This window comes from Argiope bruennichi, chromosome 10 (assembly GCF_947563725.1).
Source record: "Argiope bruennichi chromosome 10, qqArgBrue1.1, whole genome shotgun sequence".
Taxonomy (NCBI): domain Eukaryota; kingdom Metazoa; phylum Arthropoda; class Arachnida; order Araneae; family Araneidae; genus Argiope; species Argiope bruennichi.
In genome coordinates, this window is record NC_079160.1 from 24,164,646 (window position 1) to 24,181,947 (window position 17,302).

General features: G+C 30.1%; 1 protein-coding gene across 1 annotated transcript in view; it reads right to left on the reverse strand.

Moving 5' to 3' along the window:
• Nucleotides 1-17,302, reverse strand: part of LOC129988343 (protein O-mannosyl-transferase Tmtc3-like) — a 234,630-nt gene that overhangs the window by 29,064 nt on the left and 188,264 nt on the right. Inside the window, exons 12-13 of the mRNA XM_056096544.1 lie at nt 11,178-11,271; nt 8,417-8,551 (exon numbers count right to left, since the gene is read on the reverse strand). Of these exons, the coding sequence (XP_055952519.1) occupies nt 8,417-8,551; nt 11,178-11,271 (229 nt within the window). The remainder of the gene's footprint in view (nt 1-8,416; nt 8,552-11,177; nt 11,272-17,302) is intronic.

Here is a 17,302-nt window from a genome sequence, read left to right on the forward strand (position 1 = left end):
TGTGAAACTTTGATTATAAAATATTGGTTTATAATAAACAGTGGACTGAAATTATTTCAGCAAATTTATTGAATACCTATTCAACATAAAATTTCTTTTTGTTCAATGATGTTAATTCAAAGTTTTATGGTACAAATCAAATGCCTTTGTCAATTTGACTTTGGAATTCATAGCATATCTTGCTAGTATAAAAACAACAAACATTCTAAACACAACTAAAGCTAGAGAGCAATTGAATGCTAAAAGAATTACATATGGCACATGCTAGCAGTTATGTAATTATGATATTAAAAGAATTGATCCCAATCAGTAAAGGTTTTTCTTACAAACATTACATAAAAAATATAACTAAAACTTTGCTCCAAAACAAAAGTTTAATATACGTTTTAAAAAAAAATTCCATTATTATGTTCACTTAAATCTGAACATAATAATAAATATATTTTTCCATTCATTCTAATGGAAACGCAGTTTTTAAATGCAGATAATGTAATCTGATAATTTTGCAAAGAATTTGCTGGGACATTGTATTTGAATTGTATATGAAATATTTATTTGTATTTGTTTGTCTCATATTGTATTTGAAACTAGAAACGAGAACAAACTAAATTAAAATACTCGATATAAAAAATGATACTAAAAATAAAAAGTGATTCATGCTCCCATGTTCATTACTAATTCTTTCCTTAAATAGTTTTTGTAATTTTTAAAACAATTATTTGGAAATAAAAATATGTCAGCGCATCGTGCAAGTATGGGATTTAACAATTACTTTAAACTTAACGATAATTAATCAAGATTCTTCTGACAGTTTAAAAGAATATCTCTATAAAATAGTAAGGATATAATAAGGAAAGTAGATTTCATATCGAATTTACTCAATCAGGATTTTTCTATGCTGTAAGTGCTTTGACCATCAAACCAAAACTTGACCATTATCTAAACTACTCTCGAAAAAAAAAAACAATTTTTCTTGCTGATAAATTTTTCTGTCATATCCAGATATATCATAATGGAATCAAATCACATAATAAAAGTAACCGAGTTTGTTTCCTAACATTTATTTAACCATAATTTATCTAACGCTTTACAATAATGTCACTTTTTATTCCTTCTATAAAATGCGTAATAGGTTCTAGAACTCAACTAGTCCAACACATTTGATATCAGCATATATAGACCATATGTTAGCCAGGATAAAAGTATAAAATTGCATAAATTATATTTAAGATAGACCAATGCCAGCTAATAAAAATATATTAGCACAATCATTTAGTAAAAATTGTTTTTACTCATATTATATTAAATTAATAAAAACTGAATAGTAAGTAAAATTTGAAAACTATTTTTAAAGAATTTTACATGCATTCAAAACTAACGTTACTTTCTGCATACTTTCAGAACACATTAAGAATTTCAAAAATGCTGAAAGATTTTAATTTTTATAAGATTTTATTGAAATTCTATATAGTTATACGTCCCAGAAACACTCGCTTCAAAAGAATGAATTGATGAAGTACAATATTCATCAAAGAAAAATCGGTTTATTGACAACTCCGAATGGCAGCAGCAATTATCGTCTGACAAATGCTTTAAATGATGAAATATTACTAGTGCACAAAGAAAGTTTTCGAAGCATTTTCACCACCTGCTGGACGAGAGAAAATGATCGATTATACTTTGCTTAAAACTCGTATCGATTAGTCATTCGATATGGATTTTGAATTGTTATCGTATTTTTATTTTTGGATCGTTAGCCTTCCAGACAGGTGCGTGAACGTGATTATTGTGCTTGATAAATATCTTCAGATTAATTACCTGACTTTGAAAAAACTGGATTACAGTTAAAGGATTTTCTATTAATTTCTGTATATTTTATACCACACTAGATGATATACCAGAACCACCAGGGATTAAAACACTTTCATGAGTAATTTAATTCTTCTTTTACGTAAAAATTATTTTTCTATGCAATATTATAAGGCTTTTATCTTCCATGTCCTGTCTATCAACAGTACTATTATACATATATCTATCTCCAGTACTAATATAACAAAATCCTTTTATTGACTGAAATGTGTTTAATTAATATTAATAAATCGATTGAAATAGACGATTTTAAAACTCATCGATAGTTTACTTTTTTTCCATAATTTTGAATTATTTGTTATTTAAGCAAAGATTCTTAAAAAAATTTAAAGACAAAATTATCGACTGCTGTACTAATTTTCTTTTATCATACTGTTCCAAAAAGTTGTGGGAAAATGTTGCAGCAAATTTGAAATATTAATAATCCTGATTATTTTATTTTTAAGCATTAAAATTTCGTATATTTTGGATTTACTTTCATAAAATATTGAGCTATTTCCTGCATTTCTCTCCATATTGATATAAAAATTGAGAAAATTATTCAAACGAGTACTTTTCATCTTGTTAATGCAATTTCAAGTTAGTTGAATGCATTAATTTAGATCAGAATCCTATTGTTGAAAACAAATATATTTGCTTTAAATATTATGGAAAAGAAAATGTGCATTTTTAGCGACAGTGTATGGTATTCTAAATAATTTTACAAATTCTTAATAATGCCTTTATCCCACATGCATTTATCAAATAAAAAAAAATTCATATTTCGAAATATTTAGCATTAAAGAAAATTGTGATTTTCAATAAGTATGCAGTTTATATCAATAAGTTAACGTTGATTTATTTTTGCATGTGGTATTTTCAGAATAATAATTACTGACGGTAAATATTTAAATTTACATAAACACACACCCTGTCACATATTAAGTTAATAATTTTCATTATATTAATATTTTTTCAGAATAAATGTATTGAATTTTAAATTTAGAAAATAATTAATTTAATACATTTATTTCATATATATATACATGTTTTATATAATAATATTTATATGCCCGTTGTTGATTGTGATCAAAATATTTAATTCATATCAATATTTGCAGAATAACAATGTGCATGTTTAAAAATATATGTAATCATTTATTCAAAATATTTTAATTTAAAATAATATAATTCGCAAAGTCATCTTATCGTCTGCATATGTTTTTAATTAAAATGAGAATATGCATTGAACGAGATGATTTTTAAAATTTATAGTTAACTCCAATTTTTTCGAAAATTTATAGCTTTTCCAATTGTTAAATTAAACATTCCAAACTAAGTTACATTAAACTAATTTTTCTTTAAATAATAATAAAAGAATGAAGCAAATTTTGAATGTAATACTACAAATGGCAGTTCGAAGCTAAATAATTAGAATATTTTTAAATACCCATGATATTTCTATCTACAGTAATAGCAATGCTACAATATACAATAAAAAATATTAAGCCATTTGTATATTTATAGATCATATAGTTTATAACTCAAATATTATTTTAACCTACCTATATAGTTTTCGTTTGGTTTATTTTCATAAAGGAAATTATTTACTAGCTTCCAGATATTTTATCGTTTGCTGCATTTCTCAACAATAAAATAATTTATTCCTGGGAATTTTGTGTATTTGAAATTCCAGATCTCAATTTCTTAATATAAATAAGAAATATATATATATATATATGAGAGATCATATTACTGTATCATTTCTGTATGAAGAACACTACAAATGAAACAACTTTGAAAAATTGTTTCTATCACATTGCGAGATTCTTAGAATATATCTATTCATTGGTTGAATCGCCCTCTCCAATCCCCAAAAAAAGTAAAAGTAAAAGAAAAGTTTAGTAGTTTTGGAAATAAAATAGAGAAGTTTCTCGCCAAATTTCCGGTTTTTCCTCAAGACCCTGAAGCAACAAACGTCAAATAATAGCGAAAGGCCATTCAAGTTTAGCAGAAACTTTGTTCTTTCATATATTGTTGTGAAATTATCAAAAAAGAAAGAAAGATAGAAAGAAAATATACTTTAGTAGCTGAATTCGAATGTAAAATACATATATGCAGTAAGAATCCAAACTAACTTCGTTTCAATATTGATCCTAATCTAAAAAGCATTGTATTTGCAAATGTATTTTATGGATAATAAAAAAAATATGGATATTTTTTTTTTGCAAATAAAAAGAACAAACTCTGAGATTTTAATCATATTTGAAAAAAATGAAAGGTAAGGGATAGAAATGAAAAATTATTGTTTTGAATAATCCTCATTTGGGGGGGGGAGAAAAATATTATTTCATTAAATTTAAACATAGTCAGTTTATACAATTTTTTAAAAAGTTCCTATTGAACACTTAGGCAGGTAGATATGATGGGCTTCTCGTACAAAGTAGTACACACTTTCCTGATATAGAGTAGTTTTATATGAGGTATAAATTTAGGTCGAAATTATATTCAGATGTCTATAAAATATAACTACACATGTTACTATAGAAATGTCACTTTTTTAAACTGCTATCTTCCTAATTCATATATAAATAACAAGCAAGTATAAACGATTTTAGACATTTGTTTTTCAAAACAAACCAGATAGAGTGGTCTGTTTAACTATATTATATATGTAATATTATTTTGGTTACAGCAGAAGGCAGGTCTGAAGACATCGGTGAGACTTGGTATTTTTAATTTCGTTTTATTCTATTCCGAGTGGCAGGTATGATAATTTACAAGAAGGCGCAGAGCGACACAAAAGCTCTTAAAGAAGGGACGAACAAATGATCACTAGTCTTATATAACATAGGATTTTCAGCCACGTACCAATTTAACACACATGGTGACCTTTGACACCTTTTCAAGGACACCGAAGGGTTCACTTTCTCTTGAGACGTAGATTGATTGCGCAGTAATTTTTACACAGATTCATACGTGGAATGAGAACAGAAAAGAAGAGAATATTTTACTGTGGGCTAAATTAAGATAAAGTCTTAGAAATTAATTTGGATTAAATTAAGGGTTTAAAATATCATTACACACCACACACACATTATATATATATATATATAGGGTGTTCATTAATTATTATCTGGGTTTCCATACCTCAAAACTTTCGAATAAAAAATATTACGCAAAAACCGATTACGTATTCGTAAATTACAACTCAAAGAATTTTATTAATGATATTAAAGTGTAAAGCTTGCACAATTTGCACTTTCTAGGCATTCAGCTGAAGGCGATTCTTTGAGTTGTACTTTACGAATACATAATTCTTTGAGATGTAATTTACGTATTCATAATTTTTTGAGTTGTAATTTACGAATACATAATTCTTTGAGTTGTAATTTACTAATACATAATCGCCTTCAGCTGAATACCTACAAAGTGCAAATTGTACAACCTTTACACTTTAATATCATTAATAAAATTCTTTGAGTTGTAATTTACGAATACGTAATCGGTTTTTGCGTAATATTTTTTATTCGAAAGTTATGAGGTACGGAAACCCAGGCAATAATTAATGAACACCCTGTATATTTGGCAACACCCTGTATATACTATACATATATATACAGGGTGTTGCCGAATTCGACCGATAAATTCAGAAAGGCGATAGTAGGTATCAAGGGAATAAAGAATCACCATACAACATTGGGTCCGAAACGACATTTAATAGCTGAAAATCGTAAAAATATATGGAGTCGAAGAACTGTTGGAAACTGTAAAAAATTAATAAAAATATAACAAATGCTGTTTCAACTATGAATTTTTTAAAAATAAGAGCACATTCTTAAAAGTTTCTTTTCATGCTGGTAACATGCGGATTTGATGAGTAAAGGGGTCGTAAATGACTGAAAACGAAAAAGTACTTCAGAACCCATATTGGAAAATATATTAAAACTTGAAGAAACATAAAAGCTTGAAAATGTAAGGAATTTTATATTCTGTAATTTGGTATACGCGTGTAATGTGAGAACAGGAGAGTTTTAAATATATCCAAGAAAAACTAAAATGGGAACCAGAAAACATCGCTGCAACCTCAGTACCGATGTTCGCAGACAGCGTTGTCCAATTCGAAAGACAGATTCAGAGCAAGGATAATAGGCGTTAAGAAGATGAAAAATTACCAGAAAACATAGGGTCACAGGTAACGTTTATTTAATGAAAATCGCAAAAACAGATGTCGAAAAGATAATGAGTCTGGCGAAGAGAATGACCCTATGAATGCGAGGATTAAGAACAAGGTAATCGAGAAGAAGCCTTCTCATATGTAAAGTTTCCATGCTTTCTAGAAACATAAAAGCAGCTAGCAAGTATTCATTAATGGGCATTGCAGAATTGATGGTCATTTACAAACAAAAATTCAGATTTCACGAATATAACTAAAATGTGCTGGTGCTCCATCATGCACTAACCAAATATTCTGGCGTACAATTGTAGGTGTTCATTACAGTAAATCTGGAGGAACGTGCTAAAAGAAAGCAAGGTACTTTGTGCCGCTGAGGCGTTCGGGCAGAAGATACGGTCCAAATAGATGACTCTGCCCAGAAGTTAATATCAAACGTTTGTTGTACGTTCCACGAGACTGTGATGTGGGGATTTTCGAGTGACCAAATATTAGAAATGTGCGCGTTGAAGACACCTTATCTCTCAAAGCACGCTTCATCTGAGAATAAAACTCTAGCAGAAGAGTGTGCATCTTCTTGTGTGGCATGAAGCATCCAAAGTGTGAACTCGACCGATTTGCAATTTTCATTGAGAAATGTTACTTTACGACACTACGTTTTCTGGTAATTTTTCATCTACTTAACGCCTATTATCCTTGCTCTGAATCTGTCTTTCGAATTTGACAACGCTCTCTGCGAATATCGGTACTGATGTTGCAGCGATGTTTTCTGGTTCCTATTTTAATTTTTCTTGAATATCTTTAAAACTCCCCTGTTACACTACACGCTTATATCATAGAATATAAAATTCCTTACATTTTCAAGCTTTTATTTTTCTTCAAGTTTTAATATATTTGCAAATATAGGCTCTAAAGTACTTTTTCATTTTCAGTAATTTACGAACCCCTAAATCATCAAATCCGCATGTTACCGACATGAAAAGAAACTTTTTAGAATGAGCTTTCACTTAAAAAAAATCATGGTTGAAACTACATTTGTTATTTTTTAATTAATTTTTTACAGTTTCCAACAGTTCTCCGACTCTATATATTTTTGCGATTTTCACCTACTAAATGTCGTTTGGGACACCATGTTGTAAGGCGATTCTTTATCCTGTTGATGCCTACTATCACCCCTCTGAATTTATCGGTTGAATTCAGCAACACCCTGTGTATATTATATTATATTATATTATATATATATATATATATATATATATATATATATATATATATATATATATATATATATACAGGGTGATTATAATAAAACTATCCCGATATATGAGATCATAGCTATCATACCTTTCACAGAAAAGGAATAAAATTTCGCTTGAAGGTATTTTGAGGTATGCGCGCTCAAGAATCATATGAAAAACAACAGTTAAGCTCTAACAATTACGATTACAGTGACAAAAGTTTCAAATTTTCAAAATTTTTAAACCCTTTCTTTTATTGGAATGTATTTTCCATAGCAAAAAAATAATAAATGGCATTGGAACGTTACCTTCAGCTCGAAAACCACCAACCGTCTCTTTGAGTTAACGGGCACATTTTGAAAGTCCACTCCCCTTGTTTCTTATGCTTCTTTATATTTCACATAGTATTTAAAAACAAATTAACTATAATTTTAAGACCTGAATGTTATGCATAACTCAATATTTATTTGCTAGATATTCTCAACATACTGTTTCTTTAATTCAAGAAATCATGATTAGTTCCATATAACGCTTAAGTTAGGGGCCTTTGTCGATATATCCTACATTGCTTACATTCATGTAAGTAACGCTTAAGATTTAAGTTGGGTAATTAATATAAAATAAATGGATCATTATGAAATGCATAGTTCCTATTGCTAAAAGTAAAAGAATCATGTTTCACAACCTAAAACCGACAAGGCGAAATTACATGTATGATACTTGAAGAGAGAATTCTAAAATTTCAGCATCAGTATGCCTAATCCGCCAATAGACAATTCATGAAAAAGAAAGTGAGATAAGTAATTTTATCCGCAGAGGAGGATTAGCTTATTACATGGTCAAATAATCCAGCCACTGAAATTTTAAACTAAAAGAATTCATAATTATCCGATAAATCCTTTTTATAATATTAATTATGGAATTAGAATAAGTTTAATAATCATAACATGAATATATTAAATAAAAAGCCTTTCACTAGGCAAACTAGCGGTTTTTCTAGTAAGAAGAATCAGCATGAAAATGAAAAGAACATCAGAAATTAAGAATATACAGTTTAGGCTGAATTTCATTTCAGGAACTGAAATTGAAAAAGGCATCATTCTTTTTCAAACTACTTTGCACTGAATGTTTTGAATATGAATTAAAGATTTCATACCTTATCCGCTTCCTCTAGCCTGGTGCCATTTCTCGAGATGAGGGTGGCGAGGTTCAGAAAAACATTCAGGTGGCTTGGCGCCACTCGAGCTTCGTATCCCTCTCCGAAAGGAGGACGAGGAAGTAGATCCTTGGCCTAGATGGAAGAAATCGTGTTCAGCATGTATCTACATGAATGCTTGCATGTTATACGAAAATTAATATTACTAGCTTCCATCGGCGACCTGCTGCTTGTCCACCTTATGTATATTTAAAATAAGAAAAGGAGTACTTGTTTTTGCATCTTCCTTGATAAATCACTAAAACATGCAAATCATTTGGTGAAATCTTGGCATCTGATGTATAATGGAGTTTGGCGATCTTGGCGTAGTCTGAAATCCGCCAAATAGATTTGGGAGCCGTAAAAATTGGTCCTTAATAAAGAAAATTAATGAGCTTGTCTTCCAACTACCTTTCTGATTTTGCAAATTTTTGTTTTATATCAAAGATTATGGCCTCTAGATATCTCATCAATAATCCGCAGCCAGTACCACCAATTCAAAAGATATCTTAATAATTGGCGGAGTTCATAGCATCAATAACTGCAGCAATTTCATCAATTAATTTCGCCGCTGTTCGTACAGCAGGTTGGTTTATGTTTATTCTGCATTATAATCTATAATAGCACTTTCATTTGGTGTCATATTTTTTTTATCGAAGTTGTATGACATTATTATATTTTCATTAATATGATACATGAATAACTACTTACTGAAAGTTGTTAATATCAACAGTATTTAGTAATGCGGAACAAAATTTTGTCGCACCAAATGAAAAGTGCTATTTTTAATTATATTTATGCACTAAACATAAAGCATTCTGTCTGATGAACTAGGCATGGAGAGTGACGAAATTAATAGGTGAAATCTATGCAGTTGCTGAGATTCAAGATTTTGATTCAACGCCACGCTTCAGAACTGTTTGATTTCAAAAAGAAAAAAAAATGGAATTATGTCTATTCCTCTGTTTGTCGGTGAACATGATGACACAAAATATTTTTGAGTCTAGAGAACTGAAATTTGTTATGGATTTAAGACCAAACTTTTGTGAATTTTGAACGGAATTTGTTTACATGAAGTCTATCCGAAAGGCTGCTCGAGTATTAAAACTCTATAACTACAAACCGTGAAGAGCTAGATAAATAAAATTTGGGGCACAAGTTTAGCATCTAAAATATCTATTCTTATCAAATTTTAAACCAAATATGTTAAACAGTCCACCATCTATGAAACATAACGACTTAAATCCATGAAATTCAATTTACAATCTTGTGACTACAAATGAAATTTAGTATCAAATTTTGCTCTTAGTCAGTTGAGAAAAAATGTACACAAAATACATATTCGTATAATAAATTCAGCAAAAATTCTAGATTCACGCCAAAAATTTATATCATGTAATTATTTTCCGCCATTGGTATGCAAAGCATTCACTGTCTTACCCAAAGTTCACTATTTGATCGGGGAGGGGGGAGGCGTTGAGGATAAGACTTGTATAGCAGAGTTGGCACGGAAGTTTTCAGGGACCACTCCTACGGGTCTTATTTCTCTCGCTGACCCAAAGGACGTGTTAGTATGAGTGCGAGGGAGGGAGTGGGTTTATTTATTTCGAATCTCAGAATGACTTGGATCTTGGTCTCGCCATCCAGTGACTCAATACAAGAAAGTGTGATTAAAGTGAAAACAGATTAAGTAAAATAAACAAACTAAGGATCCTTAGAAAATCCACTTTCCATTATGTGTTAAATGTTCCCTCTTTTCTTAGCAATTACCATAAATTGCAAATGTTATATTTTCATTTGATGCTACCATAAATAAATTAAACTCTCATTAACTCTTTTTAATTAGAAAGGTTAACTCTGATAACTTTTCTAATACAGCCATTATCTTTGTAATGTTAATGGTCTCCAGCTTCGGTCTCAGCCTGCGACATTAAAGAAATATAAGAAGACATGCAGAGATAATAAGAAAAAATATTAGCGGAACTTTCTCACATACATTCTAATAAAAGATGTTTTCTCGAAGAACGTCTTGCATAGCATTGACGTACAATAATTACGAAATATTAATCTTTGGCGTGAATTCAGCGTTTTTCACTAAATCTATCGTGCCATGATTGGAGGGTTAATTGGTGATTAAGTCCTGGCCTGCGGAGAATAGTATCCTCATTCAAATTTTTGTTTTAGACGCACTTTTCCAGCCCAACTGGAACAAAAATTTCATGCATAACTAGAGTTTTAGATAATCACACACCAAAAAAAAATGGTCAGATGGTCAGTCTCTTGTTACATTTAGCTCAAAATTTGATAGATGTTTACACTATAGATGTTAAATCTGACAACCGAATTTTATCTATTTAGCTCACTTCATTTTATAGTTAATTGCATTAAATTATATTCGAACAGAAAGACAGACAGACTTCCTCGAGAAGTGTTCTGCTCAGAATTTGGTAGAAATCTGCAAATTCGGTATAAAGACCTTATACCAAATTTCATCTGACTAGATCAAACATTTTTTGTGTTATCTTTGTCACAGACAGACAGATAGACGGACAAATATTTTCTGATTTTTTTTTTCTTACTTAGGGAGTACTAAAACGTGGAGACTCATCAAAATCTTTTTTTCGATTTTTTTTTTTGACGATTACTATACTTTATCTATACAACGTACACGAGAAAGTAAAAACAGAATTTAAGAATACAAAAATTAATAAGTCATACATACCTTTCTGAAAGCTCTTTCGGCTTCTTCATACATTCCCAACTGTGTTTGTGTTCTTCCAACGTTGATATAAGCACCAATGTCATTCGGTTCTACACTGAAGGAAAAAAAACTTATTAGCACATAATAATACTAATTATTTATAATACTGTAATTTATAATACTTATAATTTATTATACTGTAATAGTAAAAATATCTGATAAAGAGATGTAATGTAAGAGGTAAAAAAATTTGAGTAAAGAAATTATTATTTTCTACATTTTCGAATAATTGAATAATTTTTCACCATATCTTACATTTCCACTAATAGAAATATTTTCTGCTTTTAGATGACGATTTTAAGCCAGCAATCGATTCTCAGAAAAAAACCAGGTTGTTAGCGTTGCTTGCGTTTCTCCATGCCGTTTACTTAAAGAATGCCGCTTACTTACACTAATTTTTATGGAACAATTTAAGGTTTTTCGAAATTGTTAAAAAAAATATCTGCGATTTTTTTTTTGTAAGTTAACTGATTCCATGTTTGATTTGATTGAAAGGTTGATTCCATGAATTTTTTTTATATATTTCCTGTAAATGATAAAGTATGCAAACTTTAGACTTATTTTAACAATTAAGCATAAATTATAAGCTGCTTATAATTTTAAATTAAAATCAGAAATAAGCACTAGCAAAACACTGATATCACTCAGAAATATCTAAAAAATCGGTTTCTCTGACAATACACTAATAACATGGGTATTTGAACAAAGCATAAATTTAAAAAAAAGTATTTAAACACCTTAATCTCTTAATCCGTAATCGCCTGTTTTTACAGAATATAAACATTCAGTAATGCTGCTATCTAATCAGATTTTTAGTGCTTACTTTTAATCAGCTGGTGACAATTTCTACTCATTAAAAATGAGTTCTTTTATCTTATCCTCTAAGGCCATGTTTGAGAGTTCTTAACTTTGTTAAATAAGCAGCTCTATTAATTAACATTCTAAGGAGCTAATTCCATGAAGACAAATATATTAATTTTTAGTTAAAAACCGAAAAAAGCTTCTTTTGTTTAATATGAAGCCTTGACAAATCAATGAATTATGCATACATATTAATGTGTGTTGTATATTACTGAGGTAGAGAATTTCACAAAGAAGTTATACGTAGAGGATCTTAATTTCCTTTTAAAAACGAAAAATGATAAAAGAGCGTTGTTAATATTGTGCCAGAGGCGTTCCATGAAGAGAATAGATAAAAAAAATTAATAAATATTGTATTATTCATTTAATTATATCTCCAAATCTCAAAAAATTCAGCTTCAATATTAATTATTTTTATTTAGTAATTTCGTCAATGGAAGTTGATGCTCTCTTTTGTTATGGATTTAATTAAACGCCAGAAAACAACAAATTGTGGGGATATCAGTAAAATGTTCAAATCTTTGATCTTTTGAAATCAATTTTCAAAAGACACTAGCTAAAATTTTACTAGAAAATATTTCTACAATCTCTATATTATTTGTTCTTTAAAGTTTTAAACTAAATTCTATAAAAAACATGTAAGTGAAGATTTATAAACACTTTTTGGAGATTTTTTTACTTATTTTTTAATTATTATTCAAGAATAAATTACAAAAAATATTATTAGTCTTCAAATGTGTTTATTATAAAGATGCTACATACTTCCTTTTATAGATTGGTTTGATTTGTATGGTGTATTGACGCAAGAGTCATTTAGTACTGTGTTGTACTGCGCTAAGTTTATGATAAAATCAGAATAGATTCTTATTAATAAACGTGAAAAAGCAAATGTAGAAAGATGAAATATGAAAAATGATGTTGCTAATTAAAAATTATTTCGTAATCCTTAAATTAAAATATATATATACGCATAAATCTTCGGAACAATGATGTCACGAGGAAATACATATCAAATAGAAACGTTAAACGCAATCAGAAAGAAAAGAAAATGTTAAATGCAAGCAAAAAAAGCCAATGGCTTTTAAAAAGTTAAAAATATTTGGATGGAATTTTACACCCATCAAGTCTTGTAATATTGAAAACGAACGCGATAAGGATTAAAAGCGGAATATTCAATTAAAATCTGACGGACAGTAAAATGAATATACATAGGCACATTTTGAGTCTTAAATTACAATTCAGTGTAGATTTTATCTTAGACAGACAAATGTCTCCTCGGATAACATAACCGTGATAAATTTTCATGTATTCAATATTCTATTTAACAACCCTGTTTGGTTATTTCTTCAAATTACGCAAATTAAAGTTATATGCTAAATTATTCCAGAGAATATTGTACGATGATTATAGTAATCAATTCATTCATTCAATGAATCAAATCAAGCATTGTATTTAAAATATCTGAAAATATTTTTATATTTGCAATAAACACGACTGGTGAAAGAGCTAAAAATTTTAGCGTCAGAGCAGGGAAATTTTGTCAAGAATTGCAATAAACTGATATTCTGGTCAAAATATTTTTAAATGTCCCCTTAAGAGCATAAGTATAGAAGAGGTTACCAGCAGAAAAGCTTGACTCTTAATCTGCAATAATATCTTATTAATCTCTGCACTTCTATGAGAGTATGTTGTTGTTGTTTCTAATCTCAGGTGTTATAGCTGCTCTATACTACCTCCATGAAACCAAAGATCTCTAAAAAGTCCAAAAACAATAGCGGATCCCTTAAAATCTCAAAACTCGTAAAATTTAAACATTTAAGAATGTGATTGGGGGAGGCTTTATCTGCCTTGCACCAAGGGCATTCAACAAAGATCCTCCGTCCGTGTTGGAAGGTGAGAAATTTGGTGTGTCCACTCAAAATGCGAGAGAGAGTCGTTTGCTGTTTTCTAGAGATATTCAGACGGGGACACCAACCTGGACTCTTACCAAAGTACGAAGGTTGAGCAGGTGGGACTCTCCAAAGTGCACTCGACTCCATCTTTTTGATAGATGAGATTTCAGAATAAGTTAGTGTGGAACCATGAAATATGTCAGCTGAGGCAGCCTTAGCTAAGTTATTCGCTATCTCATTACCATTTAAACCAACATGTGAAGGGACCCACTGAAAGTGCATAGAGTGTTCAGCGGAGAGCCTGGCAATAAGGTCTAAGATATTCATGCTAATCTTGTCCCCCCACTTTCGTCCAATGAGAAAGTTGCTGTATAGAGGCATGACTGTCCGTTAAAATCCAAATGTCTCCGAAGAGAATTTCAGAGGACGTGTCGATATATTGAAGTCCCTAATGGATTGCAATATAGATTCTATGAGAGTATGGTGCATATATTTGCCTTGATTTTTCAGCACAATCCATATCGTAAAGATACATCTTATGTTATAAATGCGTTATAACTATAAATATTTTGTATAAGCTCACTGAAATATTAGCTGCTTCAAAAACATTATAATCAAAAATAAAATAAATTTCATATTTCAGAAACAAGGTATTCTTTTATACTTTAAAAAATGTAAACATTTGTTTTAGCATTTCGTTTAAAAAAGAAAACGAGATTCAATGAAACAGTTTATAAAACTCTAAAAACCGTCATTTAAATTTATCTTCATCAGGAGTATAATGAATGTTTCAAGAAATCACGCGGGATTACAGGACTCGTAGGCAAAGCTGGCCCTTTTCTTATCGCCAAAGATAGGAGTGAAATTAAAAAAGGATATTACTACACATTCAACATATAATGACTAAAGAAGTCAGTTCCAAATAATCTTCTATTAAAATATGGAATTCTCGTGGTAAAGAATGAATACATATTTCTGTTAGAGTCAATCAAAATTCACTTGATCAAACACTTTTAGCTAATATTGTATAACTGTATAAGCCCAATTAAATATTAATTTTATTGGAAAAGGTTCAAGGAATGAATTTTCAGAAAGAAAATTTGAATATATAAATACGGAAATTTCAAAAGAAAAAAAATCATAATATTTTTTCTTTCAGGAATGTATAAAATAAAATTAGCAATTGTATAAAATAAATTTAGCAATTTTGTAACTGTGAACAACATCACTTTCCTTTACTTTAACTTCCACTTTTTGAGCTTTGAATCTTATTGGTCAAAATTCATGGAACGCTAGATTTACGATTAGATTCGCCATTTTGAGTGAACTTGTTGAATATTCACTTGTGTGCATAAAAGCAGGCTTTGATTTTCACTTGATTTTGTTGACTGCTTAATAAAACCTTTTGATTTACATAATTTATCTCTTTCTAACATCTGATATAAGATATGTCTTGTTTTGGTTTGCTCTTAGTTGCAACGAGATGGACTGGAGCAGCAGCTCCAGTCCATCTCGTTGCAGGTCCCGAACTGATGGACTGGAGCTGCTGCAACGACGAGGAGGCCATGGAGTGGGAGCCAGTGGACTGCGTGGAGGACATGGAGTGGGAGGAAGTCCCTCTTCCTCCTCAGGTCAGTCCACCCTTGCCTCCTAAGTCAAAGGAGAACTTACCTTTGAAGGCAAAAGTGCCAGCGCCTTTGAAGTTAAGCGCACCAAAGCAGAAGGAGCGTTTAACTTTAAAGACGAAAGTACCTCAGCCAGCAAAGGCAAAGGCTCCTGAGACGAAGGAGCAAGCCCCTGTTAGGAATGTTAAGAAAGCTTTGCGCAGGCTGTAGGACGAAAGTATTTACGATGAACAGAAATTTAAGTATTAATTGCCACTCGAATAAACAGAATTGTTCTTTATCTACGTGATGTTTATAATATTTGAAATTCATCGTTATTAGATTGCTTACGAAAATAATTCAAACAACATTTGTCTTTTACTCACGTAATTTTCAATACAAATAAAAAAGTTGCATTTTAGCTAAAATTATTATTATTAATGAAATTTAGATATTTGCATTTTATGAGTTCTTCTATTGCATCATAAAATTCCGTTTACAAGAATCCATAAACATCTGACTAAATTAAATATTACGTTATTTACTATTGCTGGATATTGTGGTTTGTATAGAAATTTAAAATTTTTCGTTATTATTTCCGTCAGGATATGAATATATTTTCGCCAAGTTATAATGTTGGCGCGAAATGTTTGTTAAATCTCGCATATCTATCGCCAAAAAAAAGTTCAAACTACCGCATTGTTGGCGCAAAATATTGTCATAGTATACTTCCATTGGAAAGACAGCAGAACTTATCATGTTTAATAGAATCTTAATTGCTACAAAAATATCCAAAATTGAAAATGAACAAAAATCACGATTTTATAACATGCCGGGAATATTTCACTGTCACTGTTGGTATAGTGGTACACGATATTTTCACACCAAATATAAAATTCAGCTGAAATATGACCTAAATGGAAGAGGAAATAATATATATGGCACATGAATTATAAAATAACGAATTTGAAATATTTACATATTATTAACAATTTTATTCTTTAATAGTCTTTACACTTGGCATATATCTTCGCATTTTGGCGACTGACGAAGTATATATAGAAATATTTTACTTTTGAAAATGTGAATTCGACTGGACTATTATTTATTTCTGCATTTTTTTAAATCTTGAAGAATATCCAATTAGTGGATTATTTATGTAATGCTTAGCACTCTTAATTATCTTTTGGCGACTACTGAACTAACTGAAGAGTATAATTTGAATTTAAGATCATTTCACATCGTACGAAGTTCCATCTAAAATTGTTTGTTATTTGCGAAACCTCGCCTGCTTGGGTACAGTTCTAGAAACGGGTACCATTTGGCGATTTTCCGCCAAATTCTTCTCGCCAAGCCCCGCGGAAGCTGTAATCTTCAACATTTTATTTCTCAATATTATGACTATTTTCAAGAGACGCTGGCGACTTTATCTTTAAAGTTTAATGCCAAATATGGAGGTACCCGTTCCTAGGATTTAGCCCTTGCTGGCCTCGTAATAGCAACTGATATACATTTTTTTACTTTGCGATGAGTAAATATGGCTTTTCTTTGTTCAATAAATCTGCAAAATGTTGAAATATCAAAATAAAATGATTGAAATTTTGGTTAAAAAAAATTTGATGCCCTATTCTACTTTTCAATTTCCCTGGAGAAATCATTAGATAAGAGTTCTAGATGGAGCATTTATATAATAATGACCTTCATATTTGTTATATTTCTGTTTCAAACT